Raw genomic sequence first — 26,161 nt, forward strand, 5'->3', positions numbered from 1 at the left:
TTCTCAGTAGTTTATGATTTATTTGTTTCTTAGATTCCCAAATATTAATTTTAATTCAAGTGTTTTTGACCGTATTTGTATACATTCTTCTTCATGATGCTTCTCCCATTCTGCTCTGTAAAAGCCTGAACTTTATTTCTTTTAGCTGCTTGGAGAGCTGAAGAATGCAGAACTTTAGAACCTCCATAAGAATTCATATAATTTTGAATGTTTTTCATCTGAAACCAGTTGTGATCTCCCTCTGATCATGTGACTGCAGTAAGATCAAGTCTGAACAGCTTCAGATTTGTTCAGTTGTTGCTGCCTACTGCTTTCCTGGTAATGGTTGATTCAGCATCGTGTGACTGAGCCATGAAAGCAGATCAGCACTGGTTTGACTCCTACTGGCTGTTGATTCTTCCTGTCATTGTGTAATTTGTTTTTTTTCCACAAATTAGATCGTAATCTGTTCACATCAGATCCAAATCACACAATCAGTTATAGTAGGGTTTAAAGAACCTTCTGCTTGGATTGAATCATCTCTCCAACTTGAATAGCCAGAAAAAGCAGGACCGACACACCCTGAAGGACCAGACTAGTTAGGGTTATGGTTAAGTAAATTAAACAGGGCATAACTAAAGGGTTATGATGACATGATAACACTAGCTCACCCTAACGAGACAGGGTGTCTCCCTCACAGAAGGAAACTGGAAGCTGGTTCCACCAGAGAGGAGCCTGAGAACTAAAAGCTCTGCCTCCTGTTTTACTTTTAGAACCTCTAGCAACCAAACCTGCCGTCTGAGAGACAAGCACTCTGCTGGGAGCATCTGTTTATCTGGAGTTTGATCTTTCAGAGCTTTGGAAGTAAAATTTGACATCCAGTTCTGGATCTTACATGAAGCTGATGATGTGATGCTTAAGCTGAAGAATCAGAACTCTGGATTAGCTGGAGAACTCTGATGGTGCTTACACATTAGGATCAGTACGGTCGGGTACGGTAACGGAATTTCATTTCATCCCTGAAGTGACTCTATTTTACTTACTGCCTCCTCTGCAGTCCAACTGGGACGGAGGTGACACTACGGAAGGGCTCCCGCATGGGTTATTCATTTTCATCCTGGATGATGTTGAGTAAGCATCTCTGTCAGTAGCACGGTGCTGCCGCCCAGTGGGACAGGGAAAAGAGAGCTGTGTGTGTGTCCTCTGAGCAGCTCTTGCCACAACTGCTCAATAGGAGGAGAGAGCAGCGAGTGTGTGTGTGTGTGTGTGTGTGTGTGTGTGTGTGTGTGTGTGTGTGTGTGTGTGTGTGTGTGTGTGTGTGTGTGTGTGTGTGTGAGAGCGGAGTTTGAGGACACACACGGCAGTGAGAGAAAAGGGAGCAAATTAATTTGTGTGTTTCAGTCTCCATCTTTGTTTATCTTAATAAGGGGGACACAATGGACTTTCCCGCACATCTTAAATGCTGCCCACGTGCTCAGGGATTTCTGTATTCCTGAGAAGTCCTTCGGAACTACATGCAAACACTACCCTCCCCGTACAAGGCCAAAATTATGCTGTCCTCCCCTGACTGTACTGACCCCGATAAGTAAGCGCCACAAGAGAACCTTGAGAACATCCTAGTCTGCAAGTAATACATGCATGGGCTAGTTTATCTGCACCACTTTGGGTCAGCATGGTCCTGATTTTATTAACAATACACAGATGAAAGAAATGTACCCATTTATAGGACGTATCCTTATCATGAAGAACTCCACGATCCCTACAGTTTTTTTTCTGGAGAAGCTCAGGTCTGAAAACCCACAACCCCCAGGTCTTCATGTCTTAAAGAGTTTCCGATTAAAACTGATCTAGTTTACGTAATTTGATCATCCACCTCTGGTTTCTGGCTGCTCCTTCATATAAGTTATAAATGAAGCTAAAATTTGTATATCACAGACAGACAGATGTTTTATATTTCTGCTTGCAGTCCGAGCTCCAAGGATGGGTATTTTGAGATGGGCCTGGATGATTCAGTGGAGGAGCCAGTCTGCTCCTCCCCGTCCTTGGTCAATGCTCATGTTGCTGAGGAGGACCTCCTGGAGGAGGTTCTTGTCCGCAGAGTTATGTGGTGCTGCTGTGTCTGGGTAGATGAAGAGGTGAAGCAAGGGGAGGCATGTCTGGTGCTAACAGACCGACTCTTAGGACTATTGACATGGTCACATGACCCTATGTCGACCAGTCAGGAAAGAGGTAAGAACCTAGTTTTACTCTGAAAATTGGAAATACATTTTATTTTTGGATGGAAGTGGTCAGGTGTGACTGAATCATCATTATCATCATCATCAGAAACAGACTGTCATGTATTCTCTTGTCTATACCATGAAAAGTTCAAAAAATCTTTCTATTTTCTCTTTTACCAGAAAAAGATTATTAATTTATTTCCTCCCAGCACCTGATCCTCAAATGAACCCAGCCCTAGGAAACCCCCAGATGCCCCAAACTCAGCTAGAGCTAATCCTAACACTTAATGTGTTTACACAAGCAGGTGTTTTGGGGGCTGCCAGCAGAGGCTTCCAGCTGTGCTCTGTCATGTAGTAGTCCCAAGTCTAAAATGGCGCCTGTGATTCCTTTATGCTACTCATTATTTTCACTTAGTCAGTCTGATTAGTTAGGTCACCAAGCTGAACTGTGATCACCACTGAGTGATTTTAAGGACGTTTTTACTCACAACGCTAGTTGGATCCATTAGTTTACCGTGTTTTATGCTACGCTAAAGCTAAAGGAGTACAAAAGGGTCAGGAGAATGACTGGGCTGGATACAAATTGTGTTTTCCCCACATATCTAACTCTGAGAAAATGTCAACAGACATTCTGTATGCTGGTGAAGGTTCTCAGTCATCCAGGTCATGGTAATCCAAAAGGTTCAGATGAAGGCAACTGGACTTCTTTGGTTTCTTGAAGACGTTTCTCTTCTCATCCGAGGAGCTTTGTCAATTCTAACTGCAATATGGGAGAGTCAAGCTGTAGCTGTCTCTTTTATTTAACGAGCAGAAACTACTCTTGAATACCCCTCCTCTCCGTCCCCTGATGAGTCGTTGGCCTCTACTGAGAGAGAGTCGTGTTGGTTAGATGCAGGAAGGTGTGACCTAGACTGAAGCTGCATAGGAATGAGATCCAAAGCTGCATTATAGGTACTGGAAAGATTAAAGCTAAAGCCTAATTTATACTTCTCCATCTGCGTCGAGATGGACACACGCTACACCGTTATGCATCCACAAGAGCCCTTGACGGGCTTGGGGAGGAAGACGGAGACATGCCCCAGATTTTAACTATCTGTTGAAAGAGACGGAGACCGCATTCTTGTGATTGGTGAGAACGCTGCCGCTTCCTGTTTTCATGATGACCGAGCTTCTCACCCTACCCGTGGACGGGAATGAGGGACAAATTTGTCCGCATTAAAAGGTCTCTGAAATACATTAAAACAATGTAAACACACTATTGTGGACGGGATTCATGACTTTTATGGTGGCAGGAAACCTCAGAATATCGTTGTGCCCTCTGTTGTCCTGGAGGGGAATTGTTTCTCAACACTCCCCAGCTGACGTTGAAGTCTGACATCAAAATGTGTCTGTCAATTCGTGTGTGTCTCTCCCTCGCGGAGCTGACGGAAAGTATGAATTAAATGTAAATTAAATTTAATGTAGGTTTTTCTCGTTTGACATAGATAGCTTCCTTTACTCCTCTCAAACCATCCATCGTCTCTGTCCAGAATGTCATCTTCAAAGTGTGTCCCTTGTCCTTCAGGTGTAGGTGGACGGCTGAGTCTTGACCTGAAGAGGTGACTCTCCAGTGTTGTGCCATGCGCTTGTGTAATTGTTCCTCACTACATTGGACTGCATAAACAACGCCACTAAGCTTTTGTTTGTCAACAGAATGTTGAATGTCAAAGGACAAAATTTCATTTTTGGGTCCAGTAACCCGTTAACTCATTTGCTGCCAGCATTTCTCACCATTTTTACTGTTTTTTTAAGAGTCACAGAACGTTGCGCGCTAGGATGATGTCGACACCAAAACAACCAAAACAAAGCGGAGACTCACCTCTTACATCAGGAAGAATCCGCGCGTTTCAAGCATTATTCGTTCTTTCATAATCAGTTGTTGAATTGTGATCAGCAGAAGCTTTTCCGGTTCACGCCTCATGGCCCAAAACGATCTCCTAACACATGGATTTTCTGCTTCTTGATCACGTGACGTGTGACGTATGCGGATGAAGATCGGCTTTAGAGCTGAGGTGTTTGTTCTCACGGAGCGGGGGCTCGTCCGACGCCCACACAATAAAAAAATGCAAATGACGACCCTAGCCTCCATCAGATTTAATTTGTTACCAGGTCTGCTCAAAAGGAACCTATCGAAATGAACTGCTATTTTAGATAGACTTTATTGAACAAAAAAGAGTAACAAACAAATACAAACAAGTTTTAGACACTTATCTAAACATCCTAGGGTGGCCATTCTGTTGGTGGAGTCCCTCAAAGGCGTCGTGTAGTTAGTTTGTGTTGTGTTGCTGTAGTGGCCCTGAGCAGGTCTGCTATCTACACTGAGCTGAAACCAGTCTAGCTGTGCAGAGCAGGTGCTGCTGGTAAAGACCTATTAGATCCAACTAACAAATGGGTCTCAGGTGAGTTATTGTGCAGCTTTTCATTTCAGAGGTAAATCTGTTTTCAGACCTGGACCAGATTCCATCAATGGAGAAGGTCCTGTCAGGCCTTCACGTGGACCTCCTGGTACCGTACTCCCAGCTCCTGCTGTCCTCCCAAGTTGACCTTCCTTACTCCTGTCTCTTCTTCGGGCTTAGAGCCAACCTCACCTGCCGGTACTGGTACATCTTCTCTGAGGCAGAGGAGCTCCGACAGACTAAAACTGAGCTGAAGGCTCTTCTCCAGGTCAGAGAATCTCATTGGTTCTGAAATAATTTATTTGTATTTAAAGGTTTGTTTTGCACCTCCTTCAGAGCAGAACTGATCCTTTGCCCTGGTTTGATCCGTTTAAAATCCTGATTCAGATCAGGAAGGTGTGTGTGTGCGTGTGTGTGTGTGTGCGTGCGTGCGTGCGTGCGTGTGTGTGTGTGTGTGTGTGTGTGTGTGAGAGAGAGAGAGAGACCTCCCTCGGGACTGCAGATGTAAAATGGCATCTGTGCCAGCATATGGAGCCTTAAGCCTGGGCCACACTGTGCGTTTTCAGCTGTAGCGCAGGACTACTTCATGCCACACTTAGAGGACTCTAGCGACATTTCGGTGAGCCAAATCGAGAGCTCGAATTTTCAATTTGAGAGCAGGATTTAATATCTTTGCTCTCCACTGTGGTAATGCTTGTACTCAAAATGTCATTTCTGTTTCATTTATACTCCGCTCTTCATCAAATCTTTGCTTCTGCACTCAGATTTAAAACTTTTTGCACAGATATTTTCTTCATGTGTGCTAAATTTCTCTTTGCATGGATCAAAACTGCTCTAAAATCTGTCCTCTGTGCCTGCATTTTTCTGCTCTCTCTCTCAAAACTTGGAAATATAATCTCCTGGCAACCGCGCGGATAATGGGAAAACTGTTTGGAACTGCATGGTGACAAACTTGGGGTGCGCTTGTTATCTTCATGTGGGCTTGCTTGTGTGGTTTGAACAGATAGCTACATCTGCTTTTCCTGCACTGAAAACAGGAAAGCATAAGAATATATTTTGCGTATCCTTCAAATGTTTCTGGTTTAAACATGTCTCAGTTTTAAAATGTTGACATGAATTCAAAGTTTGTGTGAAACATTAAATTCCTGTTTTCTGGAGGAAAAGAGGAGGCGCTTTAGAGGAAATAATCAACTCTTCAGTTCGCCATTTCCCCACCGCATCAGTTTCGTGAATAAACTTCATATTTATCGGAGTTGCCTTGCAAATTTTCCACAAGAAGGTAAGTTCAATTCAATTTTTCAATTCAAGTTTATTTATAAAGCACCAAATAAGGACCAGAGTCGTCTCAAGGACCTTCACACAGTAAACATTCCAGTACAGGTCAGGTCATTAAGCCAATCAGTAAAAAGTTTCCTACATAAGGAAGCCAGCAGGTTGCATCAAGTCACTGACAAGTGTCAGAGTCTTTACAGCAATCCTCATACTAAGCAAACATTTAGCAACAGTAGAGAGGAAAACTCCCTTTTAACAGAAGAAAATCTCCAGAGGATCCTGGCTCAGTATAGAGTAAAGCTTTACTTAAAATATCAGTGTGTAAACTGATGTAGCCACTTCACATTTGACTTCATCAAGATATCAGTGTGTTTCCCTTTTAAAAGGAGGATGGATATCGAACAGGTGATGAAACTTAATCGAACTGATGATAGTTTTCGTTGTCTTTCTTGCCCAAAGTGCTTAACATAAAAAATGCAAAATACAATGAAATGACAACTGTCAATTAAAAACATAAAATAAGCACACACACAAAAATCTGACACAAAGAGTCATAAAAACAGGAACACCCTGTCAGCCCAAGGTGTGAAAAGCTTTGGAATAAAAATAAGTCTGCAATAACTTTTTAAAAATAGCAACAGATGATGCCTTCCTAATGGTGACTGGTCACATGTTCCAACGAGTAGGCACCGCCACTGAGAAAGACCTAAAACCTCCTCTCTGTAGCCTCGCCCCAGGGATATTCAATCTAAGTTGGTCAGCCAACCTCAGTCCACAAGAAGGAACATAATGCACAAGAAGCTCAGAAAGATAGACCGGTGCAGGGCCATTTAAACATTTATAAGCAAGAACCAAAATCTTAAGTTGCACACAGATCCTAACTGGGACCCGGTGCAGAGAGGCAAGAACTGGAGTGATGTGATCAAATCTACAGGTGCCAATCAAAGGATGGCCTGCAGCATTCTGAACTAGCTGCAACCTAGTAATACACCTTTGAGTAATGCTGTGGTAAAGACTATCGTAATAGTCTAAGCGAGAAGTTACAAATGCATGTATAAGCTTCTCCAAATCGTTCTTAAGAAAAACGACTTCACCTTGTAAAGGTTTCTCATTAGAATGCGGGAGTAAGCGAATGTCCTGTTTCTGTTTACTTCAGCAAATGGAACAGAGCTCTGACCGGTAGGGTTGGGCATCATTTGGTTTTGAACGGTTCCAATTCCTTGTTTCGATTCCGGTTCCTATCGATTCCCGATTCCGATTCTTTCAAGACATGGCATGTTTTACATGAGCTAGCTAACCACAGACTTGATGAAACAATCTTAACTTCAACATGAATTTTAATTCTATGAACAATAACATCACCTTCATTTAGACAAAAACATGTTTGAGAAAAAAAGACTTGCAGCACAACCAGTGTGTTTGTTTCTGACCACAACCAAAGTCTGGAAGAAGCCTCTGGGATGAGAGGCTAAATGTCTCCAATATATCCAGAAACGTCCAGCTGTTTACAGCTAAAACTCTCAGGATGATCATGTCCAGGATGACTGAGAACCTCCACCTCCACGCTGCAGCAGCATTCAGTCAGAGCAGAAAGTGAAACTTAAATGTAGCTGGCTGCGTCTGACTGCTGACGCTCCGTGTGTGTTTTTATTTCTGCAGTGAGGCAAACTCACACCATCCAGAGTTTGTTCTTTAAAGCTTCTATTAAATCCACCGTGTTGACGTATTTTAACAAGTGTCCTCTACGCTGCAGTAGTTAAAGTTTACATGACGGAGTAAAGGTTTGGCAGACGCGTTTATTTATATTTGGCTGCTGCACGCCGGGTGGGGGGAGGGGGGACTCGGTGCTGCACACAGACAGCTGGTGTGATCAGCTCTGAAAAGCGTTGATCACAATTTGCAGATCACGTTTATTTTTCACGGAGATCGGCCGCGGATTCCTCTTCCGTCAGCGTACTAGGAATCGAAATAAAAAACTTTGAACGATTCTGGGAAAAATGAGCAGTTGGAACCGGCTCCAATCGATGCTCGATGCCCAACCCTACAGTGACCGGTCACAAGAAAATATGGGTGAAGACAAAGGACTAACATGTGGAACGTCCAAAAGGGTCAATTCTCACCTATATATTGACCAACATAGTGACCTTTCATCTACAGCATGTATAAATTGTTAGTTTAGGAAAAATAATTAAATTCATTTTATAAACTACACACTGACTCTGTCTGAATTAATACGAAGTGTGTTTATGGTCCCTGAAGAAGCAAAGAACCCTAGAATCTCCTGATTAAGCAATCAAAGATCAACCAGATTGATATTTCATATTTATATGGAATATCACATCTTATTGGTCATTATTAATATGTAATAATTGCTACACATGTGAGTGAACGGCTGTAGTTTTAGGGAAGACTTTTCGGATAAATGATATTCCAGTCTTATCGGTATGTTAGGTGACCAAGGGCAGTCTGCCTCTTGCTGCACAGTCACCTGCACACACACACTCAGGTGTTTTTCTGGGACGTCTCATTTGATACATTTTTGCTATTCCTCATACTGTTAATGAGATCACAAAGTGTTCAGCTTTACGTTTAAAAAACGTGTACATCGGTGTCACATGACCCTGTAGAAAAGCTCTTTAGATGCAGGAAACAGACCAACTTGACTACCCTTCCAGGGAAATTCACCTTACAGCCATGAGACAAGGCTAAGTCTGTCAGTATGTTTAAGTTTTTAGCTGTTAGCACGCACGCACGCACGCACGCACACACACACACACACACAGTCAGGCTGTAACTGGTGTGCAGGTTGCAGGCTCTCCTATGTCCTCTCACTGCTTTGATGCACAAATGTCAACATAACGAGATGCAGTTATTAGTTAGGGTGTTTCTACATCTTTGTTAACCAAACTGTTTATCTAAATATATGTTTACTTTATTTCTCCTGCATTCTCCAGACTGCCAACAACGACTCCGTTCCTAAATCCACTCTGGATGTTTTGATCGGACTTCATACTGGATCTTTTCAAGAGTCACCTGAACATGCTACACAAACAGGACACACTTCAGAAGTGAAACTAATCTTTTTTTTTTTTTCATTTTGATAAATAAAATCAGAATAACGACTAAATGTGTTTATTGTTGAGGGAATATTGTTTGACCCACTGTGGGACGCAGATTACTGTGACAAATCACTCAGTGATGTTAAAACATTTCACTTATCAATAAAATGGATTTTTCTACATTTTAAATTGATGTTCTGGCTCCAGAGAATACTAACATGAAAATTAGATGTGTTCCTTTTTTTGTGGGTACATTTCCAAAGTCAGCATAGGATCAAGTGATTGTTTCCTCTCATGTTGTTCACAATAACAGTGCTTAGTTGTATTTGTGGCAGAATAATCTGGTTTACAGTGAGGTTTCTTAAAATATGTTTCATCTTTTTATACCAAGTCAAATGTGGTTACATCATTGAAAATTACTGTTAATGTATAAATATATATGTTTTACTTTTATCCATAGTTTTCACTTGTTAGAATGGATGAGTGTGATTTTGCATCTAGGAACTTAGTGTTTTAATATGTACTAGCATGTTGATTTGTTGAGTTCTTTTATTTGTGTGAAAGCTCATTGTGACCATAAATAATGTTTTTTTTTCAACGTGTCTTGTCCAGATGTAAAGCAATCAGAAATGATGATGTCTGATTGCCGAAGACAAGCCTTACAATTTTAATCTTACAGGTAGAGCAGTATAGATTCAGCTGCAGATACCAACACTTTATTAGAAATGTTTTTGGTTGTTTTAAAGCCCAACGGAGACAGAAATGAAAGAGAAAGGGGAGAAGAAGAAAGCTTTCATGTCTTTTTATGTTTGAGCTGATAAATGGTAGGTTCAAAATTCCTATTTCAGCCCAAATTTATTTGTTTATTTATATATTTAACCTCTATATAACCAGATGTTGATTGAGAACTCATTCTCATTTACAACTATGATCTGGCCAAGAGGCAGCAGCAACAGACATATAATTAGCATTACACCAAAGATAGAGAAGATAAAAGATAAACAATAAAAATAAGATAAAAACATTTAGACGTACAGACAAAGGACTGTTCTCATATACAATACGTACAAGCAATCAAAACAGACTTTAAACAATCTTTAAGTTCTCAGAAGCAGTCACATTGATCAGAAACTATTGATTGCAATGAATTATTGAAGGTAGGGTGCTGTCAATTATTGCCTCCGTGCTGTTTTCTTGGTCCTCCAGGCGACACCCTCTTTTGAAGTACTTTTCTAACAGGAAGTCTGGTTGAAGTAAGTCTCCACCAATGGTGTTACTCGAACTTTCAGGTGAGCAGACTGTTGGTGCACAGCTGGCTGGAAAGGTTAGAGATGAGACTCAATTAGCTGTCATGTGAACAAAGCAAAGCGAACGAGTCAGTATGTACTGAATGTATAAAGTCTGTAGGGCCAAAGTAAAAATTTTGTTCTGACCAGCTTGAAAACCATTACATTGGCAAACAACTTCCTCTTTAAAAAGCATGTCCTGACTAAATGAAAATAGTAACATGGAGCAGGAAGCTGATAGAGCAGATGCAGCTAACTGTTGAAGCCACACAGGATAACCTGCTCAAAAATCAAGCGCACTTGAGGAGGTTTGTCTCTGCCCAGTCCCTCACCACCAGCTGGCAGGGAGGGTTAAGTGTTTTGCCCAAGAACACAACAGCAGAATTCTGTGCCTGGATCGAACTTACAACCTTCCAATTATTGGACAACCCGCTCTACCTCCTGAGCTACTGCTTCCCTTTAAAAGAGAGAAAAGCACTGCTGTTGTCACTTCTTTTATTAGAGTCATAACATGAACTCCTAAACGCAGTGGTCCGCTTGTTCACTTGTATAGTTTCCACCGTTGCTAATGTTTCTACTCTTGTTGCACTCCCATCAGTAGCTGTTCACGTCCATCCCTGAGTGTGTTTTTATTGGCCAATTGCAGACGGGTTTTTAAGCAGTGCTTAAATACTGTACGAGTCTGAATTTGGTCATGAGACGGCTCAATAAGCTTTCAAATTACCATCATGGTCATAGCTTTTTGTCACAATTCTGTTCATGACAAGGGGTTTGTCTAGGATGCACGAAAAATGCACAGTGTGGTACGGGCTTAAGACCAAGGTTCTGTTCCAAGGAAAAAGAATGGGAGTTTATGAGCCAATAAAAGTTATTTTCTGATTCTGTTTGTTATCCATCCATTTTCGGCCACTAATCTGGGGTCGGGTCGTGGGGACAGGAGCCTAAGCAGGTAGGCCCAGACTCTCCTCTTCCCAGCCACTTGGACCAGCCCCTCTGGGGGAATTCTTAGGCATTCCCTAGCCCGTCAAGAGACAATAGTCCCTCCAGCATGCCCTGGGTCTTCCTTTAAGTCTTCTACCAGTTGTACGTGCCTGGAAAGCCTCACTAAGGAGGTGTCCAAGAGACCTAACTAGATGCTTGAGCCACCTCAACTGGCTCCTTTCGATGTGGAGGCGCAGCAGGTCTGCTCCGAGCCCCTGCCGGATGACCGAGCTTCTCACCCTATCTCTAAGAGAGAGCCCAGCCACTCTGCAGAGAAAACTCATTTGGCCACTTGTATCCACAATCTCATACTTTCGGTTGCTACCCAAAGCTTGTGACCATAGGTGATGGTTGGAACGTAGATCAACCAGTAAATTGAGAGCTTTACCTTCTGACTCAGCTCTCTCTTCAGCACAGCAGATTGGTAAAACGCCCACATCACTGCAGATGCAGCACCAATCCGCCTGTCGATCTTATGCTCCATCTTTCCCTCACTCATGAACAAGACCCCGAGATACTTAAACTCATTCACTTGGGGCAGGACCTCATCCCTGATCTGGAGAAGGCATTCTACCTTTTTCCAACTAAAGACCATGGTCTTGGATTTATATAAGCTGATTCTCATCCAAGCTGCATTCGAGACTCAATCCTTAGGCCACCAAAACAGATCCCCTCAACACCTTGGCTACGCCTAGAAATCCTGTTCATAAAAGTTATGAACTGATCGGTGACAAAGGGCAGGCTTGGCGGAGTCCAACTCTCACCTGAAACGAGTTCGACTTACATGCCGGCAATGCGGACCGAGCTCTGACACCAGTCATATAGGGACCTAACAGCTTGTATCAGAGGCCCTGGTATCCCCTACTCCCAAAGTACCCTCCAAAGGGCCTCCCAAAGTCGAATGCCTTCTTCAAATCCACAAAACACATGTAGATTTGTTGGGCGAACTCCCATGCACACTCCAGGACCCTCCTAAGGGTATAGAACTGGTCCAGTGTTCCACGGCCAGGACGAAAACCACATTGCTTCTCCTGAGTCCGAGGTTCGACAATCTGTCAGACCCTCCTCTCTAGAACCCCTGAATAGACCTTACCATCCATAAACACATCCTGCACCCTTCCCCATGACGAACAAAATTGTTCATGTTAAATAGTCTCTGAAATATGTACATAAACGCAATAGTAAATACACTCTCTTGGACCGGATACGTGGCGCGATACCCCAGCAAAGCACTACGCCCTTTGTTGTCCTGGCGGGAAATTGCTTTGCAACACTCCCCCGATGACAGAGAAGTCTAAAGGGAACAGATCTCCCTCAATGCGTGTGTGTGACTCCACACTCGAGCTGACAGAGTATAAAAACAGCCTTCCCCGTCGTAAGTATGAATCAGGCTATAGTTTAAGAGTGGGCTCTACTCCATTCGTCCTTGCTAGCCTGTTGGAGAGCCCTTGTGATGATGAATAATGGGTTTTGCATGTCTTCGCACCAACGCAGACGGAGAATTATAAACTAGGCTTTAGGCTCCCCGTTTTTAGGTGCATTAATACTTCAGTACGTTTGTTGATGTCTTGCCTAAATGAATGAACCAGGATTGTGAGTTCTGCTCTGTATCCTGTTTAATGTCTCTAACTAACTAACCCTTCTGGTTTGTTTTTCTAGGCGTCGGACCTACAGAACATTCCAGAAGCCCTGGCTGCTCCTCAGCTCCTACCTCCTTCGCTCATCAGCTCCTGGGAGCAGGAGGAGAATCTGGCAGCCCAGGGAGGCTATCCTTCTCACATCATCTGCTGTTCCTCCTCAGACACCTCCTCCCTGCCCTCTGATGTGGTTTCTGAGGATCCCCACCTTCTTTCGCTCCTTTTCCTCACCCACAGACATCTTTGGGTCCTCAGGATGGACTTCAGAGACCTGGCTGTCCATCAGTCCTCCTCCTCTTCTTCCTGGGCCAAGTTGGTTCGTGTTCCCCTTGGCTCTGTGGTTCTTCATCCCAGAGACCGAGATGCTCAGATGGGGGACTGGACCAACCTCAGGTCCTGTTCTGACCCACAGCATCATCTCAGGTGACCCACCTGAAGCACACATTTAAACACTTGATTATTTTAGCTGGATTTTAATCAGAACCTTTCTAGGATTCATCACTCAGTGGAGCTGCTCCTCGGGGCTCATCGGCTGCTTCTGCTCTTCCTTCTGGCCCAGGATAAGACCTCCTTCCTGGACAGTCTCTACCAGAGGAGAGCCTCTATGGATGGTCTGAAGATGGTGGCACTGCCCCAGTTGTGCAGGTCTGGATCCCACAAAGCTGCACCAGGTAAAGACCAGCTACTGTTTCCTATCAGGTGTTGTGTTCTGCCAGCTCCTGATCTTTGTTGTGCTTGCAGGTGTATTCAAATCAAGAGACGAGTGCTGCTGCTGCAACAGGAAGTCCAGGTGCTGCAGGTACATTCTGTTGTCCACATCCACATCAAGTTAGTGGTTTTAACTCAAAATGTGAAAAGCATTTTGTTTTTTACCTTATCAACAACACCTTCAAAACACAATATTCTAAATAAAAATTATTCTGTGCGTGCGTGCGTGCGTGTGCGTGTGCGTGCGTGCGTGCGTGCGTGTGTGCGTGTGTGCGTGCGTGTGTGTGTGTGTGTGTGTGTGTGTGTGTGTGTCTGCTCTATCTTCTCCATCCCCAGTGAGTCGTGGTGGATGGCTGCTTATACTGAGCCAGGATCCTCTGGAGGTTTCTTCCTGTTAAAAGGGAGTTTTCCTCTCCACTGTCGCTGCATGCTTGCTTAGTATGAGGATTGCTGTAAAGACTCTGACACTAGTCAGTGACTCGATGCAACCTGCTGGTGTCCTTATATAGGAAACTTTTTACTGATTGACATAATGAACTGACCTGTGTTGGAATGTTTACTGTGTGAAGGTCCTTGAGACGACTCTGGTTCTGATTTGGCGCTTTAGAAATGAACTGAATTGAACTGATGATGAATTTAACGTAATTTTTTAATGTGTTTTTACTAAACAACTTTTTACTCTAATGCAAGTAAAAGTTAAACATGCTTGTCAGAATTAGAATCACAGAATTGTTTTTCAGTGTTCATATAAAACCTTTTGAGCCACGTAGCTGTGGGAGTGTCTCATGCAGAACATTTTTCAACCACATAGGAAAATGAGCATAGCAGTTGACTGCCATGACCACAGCTACTGTGCTATGGACAGAGCCCCGCACAACCACGTTAGCATAATATGATGGGGAACAAGTTGAAAGTCCACCAAAGACATTCATTAAACATCTAATATGAACAAAGTTTCAAATATGAACACATTTTGTAATTACTGTATTTATAAACTGCCAAAACATTTTTTCTCAGTTAAGTGTTAACCTTTAACGTAAAGGAGTCTGTTCGGGCAGTGGGCACTGTCACAGCAATTCATATCTGTAGCTATTGGTGTTCTCGTAGCTATGGGATGGCAGTCACAGACATTTGTGGCTACAGGCGCGCCTTCGTGGCTTTGGCTACAATCGGAGCTCGGCCTCCCTCCTCACAAGTGGGAAAGTAGCTTCTTCTGAGACATTAAATTTGTGTCTGACGTTTTTCTGCTCAGCTGGGACTCATCTGGGTCTAAACTCAAAACTGAGGGGAACCAACTATCCCATCACCTGGTGCCGGGACTGTCTCCAGGACTGAAGCTCCTGGCTGGGCTCAAACAACAGCAGCTGCTGACCTACTTCCATAGATATGTAGCTGTGGTAGGAGAATACTCTCGACCTCTAGTTCCTCTGAGCTCCACTGACATTCTCACGTCTCAGTAACTTAAAGGGGTCTCTGTTGTTTTGTCTGAACTAGTCCCACCCGGAGGAGCTGAGACACGTCTTATGGCTTTCTGTGGTTCTGTATAAATCTCCAGAAACCGAACTTACCTGCTGTCTGCTTCTGTCCAACGACTCCATCTACTTCCTGTTGGAGGACTTGCCCACGAGTCATTGCTCAGGTGATTGGTTCAAGCAGAATGGGCCTGTACCAGAAATGAATGGATATTCTACATTTTGGAACAATTTTAAGTCTTGAAGAAAATCTGGTTATGTAAGCATGGGCTGAGATAAAGGTGAGTTACTTGGTTAGTTACTGATGGGGCTGGGCAATATAAAAAAAATTGTGTTAGTTTTCAAATCAGTGAATATCAATATCCATAGATATTATTTCATTTTATTTATTTATAAAGCAGCCCAAAGTGCGGTCTCTAGTAGGAATGAATGCATTGTAAGTTGTTCTCGAGGGGCAAAAAACTCAGGTGCACCATTTCTCTGACCTTAAAGTGAGCCACATCACAGCTGAGGTTCACACGGCAGGCTTTGAAGTCTTACTTCCTGATATGTGGACATCTCTCCTCTGATTGGCTAACAGCAACACGCCGCCACCACTGACTCTGTTTGATCTGCAACGTTGATGTTTTATCTCCACAAATAACACAAGCCTGGAGGAGTTCTGCTGTGTGGTGGAGTTACTAATGCTAACTGTTAGCTTCTACTAGCCTACACCAAAAACAGCCTTCCCTGTTGTGAGTCAAGATGGGTGAGTCCATGAATGTTAAGTGACAGTGATGAAATACAGTATATCCACTAGTCAATCATCACAAGTTACCCCTGTGGTTCTTTTGCCTTATCAAAACACAAGAGACAGACAGCTTTGTCCAAACACAGCGTGGGGCATTTATTTGTACAATTCATCAATACATCACCAGCAACTCAGGGGACAGCGTCCAGCCTGGAACTAAAATAGCCTCGACTGGAACCTTCTGCAAAAGCCCTCTCTCCCTCAACACGCAGCATTAGTTATACTCGTGTTCCTGGCGCTTACTCCCACATTCCTTTGACTTCGGGAAATGTTGGGGTGCTGTTTTCACTTCCCAATATGGTCAAAGAAGTTAAGACTTACTGAAAGTTACATAAGTTGGACTGAAAAACATGATGTTGAGCTGCACGTACGCAGAAGCTGGACTGATAAACAAGATGTCAAATTGCACGTACACAGAACACTGCTTTTAGCTCCTACACCCTGTTATTATCTTTTCTTGTAAATTATAACCAAACTTTCGAGCGTTTGTGCCGCTTAGATGCCATGTTTCCTGCTCTTGTAAGCTACGCAACGTGTGTGGTGATGTCATTCGCGCTGACTGGAATTGATGATCGTTTGCAAAAGTGCCTAGGAACTGAAGCGACATTGTTTCACCACAGATAGTAGGTGACGTGTACGCTCCTTTATTACACATGGTGAAGGTTGAACGCGGCTTCGGTGACACAATCACGCATGTGTTCAACTATCGTAAGGCTCCATTTCTGACCTGCTCCCACCTATCAGAAAAATACTGGAAAATAACGTGTGTGAAACAGCGTCGGAGGATCAGTTATGCGCTTTTGCTCAGCGTGGTGTACATCTTGCAAACGAAAAATAATTTATCAGCTGCAGAGAAATTACCCCAAAATGCCTTATTGCAGGAAGTGCTCTTCAGGTGCAGCAGCAGCTCAGGAGGTTGTCCAGTAATTGGAAGGTTGCTGTTGTTTCCTTGGGCAAGACACTTAACCTGCCTTACCTGTAAACAATGTCACTGAATGTAGTTTTGGATTAAAACCTGAAATCATGAGCAGGAATGTTGGAATTAATCTGTTTCTGTCCACCAGCGTTGGAAGTCTCAGACTCTAAAGAACTGGAGGACGTGAGTCTGTGCTGCTGCCTGTCCTTCAGACTGTCTGACCTACTGGCAGTCAATGTGGGGCTGTTTGACCAATATTTTAGACTCGTAGGTGGGTGGAATCTCTTAAAATTCAATGTCATTAGAGTCCAGACTCCTCTAACTTTGTCCTTCCCTGCAGGACACTCAGCAGATCACATTGTGTGCTGCCTCAGCAGGGACAGCTATGCGACAGGCATCTTTCTACAGGAGCTGATGTCTGCTCTCAGTCTGCACCAGCAGCAGCTTCCACCTCCAGAACCATCAGATCAAGACTTCTACTCCCAGTTCACCAACACCAACACAAGTAATAAACAGCTTTTCCTCCTGTTAAATGAGTGGTTTCAAGATATTTTAAACTTTTCAGGACAAGGATAGACCCATCTAAGATAAAACATTACAGCTGCCACTTTGGAGACTTCATGCTTTTCTGAAATTCAATTCAATTCAGTTTATGTATATAGTGTAAGGTTATGTTATGTAGGCTGTTTAAGTGATGTAACTATCTAAAGTTGTATTTTAATACACTGTTAGTAGTTCACTTTTTATACACAGAAGAATAGGCTGTTTTTATCATCAGGGAGTTTAGTTAAACACTCTGTATTGACTTTGAGACAAGAAAAGAGAGAGAGATGGGATCGTTTGAGAATCTTTAATTTCTGAATTATAAATTCTAAACAATCTACCAGGACTACTCTGTGATGGATGAGAATGGATTCGGATGTTGTGTTGGTGCGTGTGTGTGTCTGGTTCAGATTCTCTAGGCTGACGTCAATGAATCTGGTCGTCTTTGTTATGACTAGATATCACGAGGCTTATAAAGTGATGACATGAGCCGCTATTTTGCCGTGTACGTACCCAGTGAGGGTCTCCCAGGTAGATCAGGAAATGCCAGGTCTGGAGACCTCGGATGTACGATGGAGCTGTTGGTGCAGCGATCACAACGTTTCAAAGCCCGTCTGGAGGGTCGACCCCGGTACCGTTCGTCGGCGTCAGCAGGTGCTCTTATTTTGAAAGGATGTCGTCTGGTTGTTAAACGACGAAAATCTCCCGCTTCACAGTTCTTAGTTTAAAGAAGAAAACACATCTGGCCAGGCTGCGTTTTTCTTTAGGATGAAGGTGAATAGAACTGAAGTCAAAATGGAACTGACTTAAAATGGCGTTGCCTTGTTTTATATCTCTGAATTGTTGATAAGTTTCAGTAAAGTGGATTGGACACTTGAAGTCAACACCAGATTCTCCTGCGGCAGCCGAAAGCTCTGATTGGTTGGAACAATGTGTCATGCGTTTCTATGGAGATGAGGATCAGTATGTCTGTGCCGTAGTCCTGTTTTCATTAAACATAATTCATGACATATTTATTTCACAGATCATTCACTTGATTATTGTTGATCAACATCTGTTGTGCTTAATAATTTTGATCACAAATAAAGTACTTTGATAAAGTAAAGTTTCTTCTTCTCCTTCGGACTCTTCTCCTGGAATGTAAACAGTCTGAGGAACACCCGACCTTGGTTTTTCTACACGGTGTTATTGTGCACAGGGGGCAGCTGTATGGAGTTGAAAACCATGAACTTCATAACCTTACATTGTCCAATCCACTTTACTCCAACTTATCAACAATTCAGAGATATAAAACAAGGCAACGCCATTTTAAGTCAGTTCCATTTTGACTTCAGTTCTAGTCACCATCATCCTAAAGATAAGCACAGACTGGCCAGATGTGTTTTCTTCTTTAAACTAAGAACTGTGAAGCGGGAGATTTTCGTCGTTTAACAACCAGACGACATCCTTTCAAAATAAGAGCACCTGCTGACGCCGACGAACGGTACCGGGGTCGACCCTCCAGACGGGCTTTGAAACGTTGTGATAGCTGCACCGACAGCTCCAGCGTACATCCGAGGTCTCCAGACCTGGCATTTCCTGATCTACCTGGGAGACCCTCACTGGGTACGTACACGGCAAAATAGCGGCTCATGTCATCACTTTATAAGCCTCGTGATATCTAGTCATAACAAAGACGACCAGATTCATTGACGTCAGCCTAGAGAATCTGAACCAGACACACACACACACACACACACGCACCAACACAACATCCGAATCCATTCTCATCCATCACAGAGTAGTCCTGGTAGATTGTTTAGAATTTATAATTCAGAAATTAAAGATTCTCAAACGATCCCATCTCTCTCTCTTTTCTTGTCTCAAAGTCAATACAGAGTGTTTAATTAAACTCCCTGATGATAAAAACAGCCTATTCTTCTGTGTATAAAAAGTGAACTACTAACAGTGTATTAAAATACAACTTTAGATAGTTACATCACTTAAATTCCGTTACAATAGCACCAAATCACAACGGTCATTAGAAGGCACTTTACAAAGTAAACACTCTAGTTGAGTTCAGTTCATTATGCCAGTTGGATTTAATTTTTTTAACCTCTCCTGTCCGGGCAGTTCAAGCATGCAGAATTGTTGATCTAGAGCAGAATCACTCTACAGCAAGAGGGATGTGGAATATTCCTTCTGTTGCGCCATAGCCTTTATTATGCTTGTGGCATGTTAGACCTGTAGGGTTTGGGAAATTGAGTGCTTTAAGAGCTCAATAAATATATTACCTCTACTTATGACCAGTAAGCTGTGATACTCTATCTAAATATAGAATCTCAACTCTGCTTGGTCTTTACGGTGTTTATCAGAAGATCTAGGATTCTTTCTTTATTAAGGAATTGTACACAATTTGTTTTGATTCAGAAAACAGTCAGGTTTATAAAAGTAAGAATTTATTTTACAAACAATTAAAACATGACAAGTTAACTAAGCATTTACTATGATGGATGGAACTAAATGTGATGTATGAACCTACGTGTGAATGCGATGTTAGTCAGAACTTCCTTATCTAGGAGAGCTGAGTTCTGGATGTAAAAGGATTTGGGTTGCGCTAAGCTACGAAGTTGATTATTATCAAAAGCACATCAGACACTATCTGTGTGTCTACTTCACCCGTTTTTGGAGACCCACTTGGTGGATCCGAAGGTCAGAGCGGTCGGCAGACCTCTGGCACCGAAGGGCTGTGGAATACCGTGGCACCGACGCTTAAGTCCAGAGATGTCTCGGGTCACGGCAGACGGATGGAACCATGCATCTGGGACTCTTAAGGAGTCTAAACAATATCAGCTTGTTCTGCAGGAACTCTTGCTGTGTCAGCTTCGCAGGTGCAAAAAGATTTTGACAACGTGTCAAAATCTTTGATGGTTAAATAGTATTTTGCTTCAGATGGCCGGTCTGAAGCTTTCTCTAGAACTGCTGAATCACCCAGAGTGGTCCAGTTTTAAGGATCTCATGTTATGATTTGCGTAACCAACCAAAGGTTGACAAGTTGAGGAATGGTTACCAAGACAACCTCAGAAACATGCCTTCTTTGATACGGAGGCTCTGACTAGGGTAAAAGACTATCTATGTGTCACGAGTGCAACTTAACCTTACTTGAGCTTGTGTGAGTGCAAATGGTGATGACCTTGCCATGTAAACAACATAACATAACATTCATTTCACACTTCAATCATTGAGCACAGATTAATGAAACATTTCATTATATTATAATTATTATAAGTAGCAATAAACAAACATTTATTTAATGATTATCTAGCTTGTAAGTTGTAGAAGAAGTTCATATCTGATTTAGGAAAACATTCATTGACTTAGCAACTGATCCGAGCTGGAGTGTTCCTTATATGGAGGCATGAAGACCTGAAAGATTGGACCTTGAGGAGAGAATGTTATTGTTGACATTTTGTTATCTGTGTTTAGAGCTGCAGGCTCTGAGCTCCAGCTGGTGGGATGGAGGCAGGCCAATTTAAAGGGAACACATGCAGTCTTGTGTCTCCTTTTTTGACCAGATGTTGAATGGTCAAACTGTACCTAAAAACTGACCATTGCTGGACGTTACAGACCACATTTGCTTATGTACCGGAGTGGACAGGCCGGGAGAAAAGAGACATTCAACACAAACAAGTAAAGAGAGAGAAGGGGAAATGAGGGGACAAAAGTACACAACAAATAGACAACAGACAACAAACACACAGATGGGACAAAACAGTGTTGTCATCATGAAAAAAAAATACAGGGCCACGCATGCCCCAGCAGCCAATAGCCTTCAGCAGATGGGCACCAATAGTCCAGCCTATAGGGCTGACCCAAGCCCAAGGAAGAAGGGGGGCTAGCCAGAGTCTGTCAGGGCACCAACCCCCAGCCAAAGGTAACCCATTAGGGGTCACCAAGCCTAGAGCCCCCAGTTTATAATAACGTTACCCCCACCGATACAGAACAGCCCAGAGCTAGACAACTGCAAACCCCAAGGGCCCACCCCAGCACCCCACAAGGGACAACATGGGGTGACCAAGCCAACATGACCCTGTTTCTGGCAGAGTGAGTGCCAATCCATAGGAATTGTGAGGCACCCTTGGCCGTGAAGATTGGGGGGCCAGACAGCGGAAGACCCTCCCCATTCAGGGAGCAGCCTCCATAGCAGCAGACACCCCAAGATGCCCAAGAGCCCAAGCCAACAGCCAGCCACCATGCACGAGCCTGGGCCTCCAGACCATACCCCAACTCGTGGGCACCCATCCCCACCTGCCCTTTCCCGCAACACCCCCAAAGCCCTACAGGTAGCTCCAGGTTTTCCAGTTGTTGTGGAATTTCTTTTAGAGACTTAATAAAATAATGAGAAAACAGTCCATGGTTCAGTCAAAATGGTTTAATTTCAATATTCCAATATCGAAATGAGGCGACCGTCACAGAGTCAGCCATCCCAAAGCATCCTCAGGAGTGAGACGTAAAATAATTTTTAAGTACTCAAAAGCAAATGTGGCTCCTCTCAATGTGGAGGAGCAGCGGGAGAAAACTCATTTTGGCCAATTGTATCACCAATCTTGTTCTTTTGGTCACTACCCAAAGCTCATGACCGTAGGTGAGGGTAGGAATGTAGGCCGACTGGTAAATCAGGAGCTTCACCCTCCGGCTCAGCTTTTTATTCACCATGACAGTTCGGTACAATGCACACATCAGTGCACCAATCCCCCTTTTGGTCTAGCTCTCCAGCTTTTTTCACTCTTGAACAAGACCCCGAGATACTTAAACTCTGTAGGGCTGACAAAAACAGCCCTTTATTTTTAGTTTTCTACCCTGACACCAGTAAAGTATTGAAAAACAGATAAATGAAGACGCGTATGATCATTTGGAACATAAGAATAAAGCTGAGACTACCCACTGCCCCCGAAGAAGTGAAAAACCGAGGTGTGTGTTCCTGAAGATCATTGTGAAGATGAAAAAGTCATATTGATTGTTTGAATTGAGGATCTTATTGCAGCCATTGTCAAATCCTCAAAAGTGTAAAGGAAATGGTGGGAGCAAATTTTTAAATTTGTTTGTTTATTGGTGGTAAGTTGGCTTCGATTGTGGGGGAGTAAACCAGTCAGACCTGACAGGCCTAAACACATTGTGAGGGTCTGCTGAGAACGTCTGGCAAAGCCTCCTGTCAGAAGGAGCTTCCATTCCCATCTCCGACAGAGTTTCGAACACATCCTGAGGGAAGCGGGAGACACTGAGTCAAAGTGGGCCATGTTCCGTGCTTCCATTGTCGAGGCGGCTGACTGGAGCTGCGGCCGCAGGGTTTTCGGTGACTGTCTCTGTGGCAACCCCCGAACCCGCTGGTGGACATCAGTGGCTAGGGATGTTGTCAAGATGAAGAAAGAGTCTTATTGGGTCTTTTTGGCTTGTGGGACTCTAGAGGCAGCTGATGGGTACTGGCAGTGCAAGCAGAATGGAAGTCATGGAGGCAAAAACCTGAGCATAGGAGGAGTTCAGTGAAACCATGGAGATGGAGATGGAAATGGAAATGTATGTTTATTTCAAAAACTCAATAAATAAAAGTAGAAAAATGTTGACAATCAACATTGTTTGAAATGGAGGAATGTTGAAGAATACAGCAATTTCCTAATGTTGTGATTCTCACACATATGGCAATGAAACCCTTCTGATTCTGAATACACTTCTAAGGCCCTACCCCCTTTACACATTTTACACTTTTATTTCCAAATAAAAACCAAGTCATCAAAACAAAGGTTGTCATCTCCAAACTATCATTAATTTCTGCATAATTTTTTCTGATTTTTACTGCTCTTCATCTATGTACACATTAAAGATTTGTTTGAATTTTCTAAAGTGTGTAGCGGTCACACTATAGTGTTGTGGGTTTTAATTTGCGACTGCAAATTAATTATGACCAATATGATGTGATGATTCCATATAAATACGAAGTGTCAATCTGATTTATCTTTGAATGTTTAATCAGAACAGTCTAGGGTTCTTTGCTTCTTGTGCGAGGATCAGATCTCTTGATGCTGCGTGACATCTGGTAGATATCAGCAGTAGTGACAGTTAGGGATGGGTACCTTTGACATTTGAATCGATCCGGTACCAATTCCCGGTACCTACGAATCGATACCAGTACTTAACGGTACCAATTTTCAATACATTTGAGTGTTTAATATTTTTAATTCTCTTTTATAATTAAATATATATTTTTCTCAATATATAACCATATTTGATAAATATCACGATAAATAACATACAGCTGTTTGTATTTTAACATCGTTCTTGTAGTTTTATAAGTTGATAATTAAACTGAAGCAAACATCTTTACTGTGAACTAAATTTACTGTGTATCTTCATTCCTTTTACCGTCCTTTTTCAATTGATTTTTCCTACTGGGAAGTTAGAATTTCCCAGGAGAAAGCGAACGCACCATTAGATGATAACATTGGTGGCATAGGAATACAGCATACCATTCAAATGCTCTCGTAATAATTAGCCGGTATAGCAGTAGTTCACGGAATGTACTTCGTGATTGCTTATCCGCACGGAGCTGTGACTGTAGCACTTTTATGCTAAGTCACGCTACTATGCACGGGTACAAGAAACGTGCGTCTGCGTCGCTAAAACAAACACAGCTTAAGACATGATGTCTGGAATATTAACCACAAAAGGTATCTCCGGTATGCACTTCGGAATTATGTCCGGAATTTGGCGTCAGATTGTAGTTTTAATCGCAGCTGATCAGGCCGGGATTAGGATTGTAGCTTTGTGATAACGCCGGAAAATATGATTTATCTGTCTTCCAGTTACACAAGCATTACATACAAGTAAAATAAAGCGATAGAATGAACACACTCACTTTTAACAACAAATTGCCATATATGCAGCTTAGTGCAGACACAGAGTTTGGTGAGAGAGAGGGGCAGCGCCCCCGAAGGCAAGCGGTTCAGCAAAACAACTGTTTAATGTATTTAATGAGTCAGAAAAAATACGAAGTGTAAAATGATTTGAATAAGACTGGTTTGGCTCGCCACTTTGTAGTGGTCACACTTTATAGCGTAACGACTGCATATTAATTATGACCAATAAGATGTGATGATTCCATATAAATCTGAAATATCATCGCTCTGATTGATCTTTGAAGTTTAATCAGAAGATTATAGTTACTTTCACTTGTTCAGGGACCATAAACACACTTTGTATTAATTCAGACAGAGTCAGGTATAGAGATCCTTTTCAAAGACAAGAGAGGAGAAATGAGTTTTGATCCGAAAAACCACAAGCTAGTCTGCTGAGAACTACGTTTGAATTACGTAATGATGAGATCGGCTTAACCTCTCAACAGATTTTTCATAAATGCTTTAAGGAACAAGTTACAGGGACACAGCCAATAATCTGTTATATCTTGAATGGAAACAACGTGATTGGTCGATGGTGATGTTTAAAACACTTTCTAAAACATCACAATGAATTCTGTTACCATTGTTGGTGTCTGTCATTTGATGTGTGTGTGTGTGTGGGGGGGGGGGGGGGGGGGGGCTTTGTATTTGTTAAGTTGTGTCCATCGGTTCTTCTTCTTCTTCAAAGCCTGTACGTGTCTTTACCACGGCCCTAAAATTGCCGTTACTATGGCTGAGACAAATGTCTGACTGGATGCTGAATGGTTTAGAGTTGGTAAACCTTAATTCTTTACTTGTCTTAGAGAGAGTCAGGCATTTTCTGAAAGGGGGAAGTGTGTGTGTGTGTGTGTGTGTGTGTGTGTGTGTGTGTGTGTGTGTGTGTGTGTGCGCGCGTGTGTGTGTGTGTGTGTGTGCGTGCGTGCGTGGGGTATTACGTATGAAAGGGAGGGCCTGTGGGAACAGTGAGGTAAGGTATCCTAACACAAGAGTTATCAATCCTAACTTGACGTAAAGTGGTGCAGATTGAATACATCATAGCAGATCATCAATATACTTCTTGATAAAAGGGACTACAATCAAGAACATCATGCGCTATTACACAACAGTCATCAATTCATTTCTTGACATATAGGGTCATTAAAGGTCATATCACAAAAGGTCATAAAACAATACACCTGTCAAGTTTGACGAAGGGTGGTTTGTGGGGAAAGGGCATAAAGGTCAAAGAACAATAGGCTGTCTAAAAGTTTGATGAAAGGTGGTTCCTTATATCTGTCTAGCAGTCTGAGATAAGGGAGGGAAAGCCTTTTGTGGGAGACCTTTGCCAGTTTATTTATGTCTGCGTTGAAGAACAGTAAGTGAGCAAAAGGTTGATTTGTGTATCTGAATTCTCCAGCTGGCGTAACCTTGACTTTGCAGCTCTGGCGTTCATGAAAGGTTACTGTGTCAATTCGATGGTGAAAATTTACCCTTTTTATTCATTACATCTTGAAATGGCTTATATTTTCACTTTGCTTTAGGTCATCTGTTAGACCATTCCATATTTAATACCTGCCACTAGGGATGTCCCGATCAGGTTTTTTTGCCCTCGAGTCTGAGTCATTTCATTTTGAGAATCTGCCGATACCGAGTCCTGATCCGATACTTTCGATACATTAAAAAAAATAAAGAAAAGGAAGAAACAGTTCCAGAATGTTCCTTATTTTTTATTTTATTACCTTTTTATTCAATTTTTTAACAACAGATCACTTCTGTGAGGCAGCTTGAACAATCAATAAATAACATAAATTCTTCACTTTTGGACTTTATTGCAAATATAAAAAGTCTAATATAAAAACAGATAGCACTTCAACTTAAAATACCTGGCAGGGGTCTACTTTGCCTCGGTCCCCAAAATGCTTAGATACGTCCCTGCGCATTGGACGGAGTTTTGAA

The 26,161-nt window shown here is 42.6% G+C and overlaps 1 protein-coding gene across 4 annotated transcripts in view; it reads left to right on the top strand.

Annotated features, from left to right (window-relative positions):
• nisch (nischarin) overlaps positions 1 to 26,161 on the top strand; it is an 84,707-nt gene that overhangs the window by 35,053 nt on the left and 23,493 nt on the right. For 2 of the 4 annotated variants that reach the window (XM_054733473.2, XM_015958261.3), the window contains exons 17-25: positions 1,946 to 2,208; positions 4,684 to 4,901; positions 12,891 to 13,291; positions 13,361 to 13,539; positions 13,610 to 13,667; positions 14,829 to 14,973; positions 15,071 to 15,215; positions 16,903 to 17,025; positions 17,095 to 17,259. In XM_054733473.2, the coding sequence (XP_054589448.2) occupies positions 1,946 to 2,208; positions 4,684 to 4,901; positions 12,891 to 13,291; positions 13,361 to 13,539; positions 13,610 to 13,667; positions 14,829 to 14,973; positions 15,071 to 15,215; positions 16,903 to 17,025; positions 17,095 to 17,259 (1,697 nt within the window). Of the gene's footprint in view, positions 1 to 1,945; positions 2,209 to 4,683; positions 4,902 to 8,859; positions 9,154 to 12,890; positions 13,292 to 13,360; positions 13,540 to 13,609; positions 13,668 to 14,828; positions 14,974 to 15,070; positions 15,216 to 16,902; positions 17,026 to 17,094; positions 17,260 to 26,161 lie in introns of those variants that run through there. The other 2 variants (XR_001572903.3, XM_054733479.2) reach the window with 2 other exon arrangements.

This window comes from Nothobranchius furzeri, chromosome 3, assembly GCF_043380555.1.
Source record: "Nothobranchius furzeri strain GRZ-AD chromosome 3, NfurGRZ-RIMD1, whole genome shotgun sequence".
NCBI classification, from domain to species: Eukaryota; Metazoa; Chordata; class Actinopteri; order Cyprinodontiformes; family Nothobranchiidae; genus Nothobranchius; species Nothobranchius furzeri.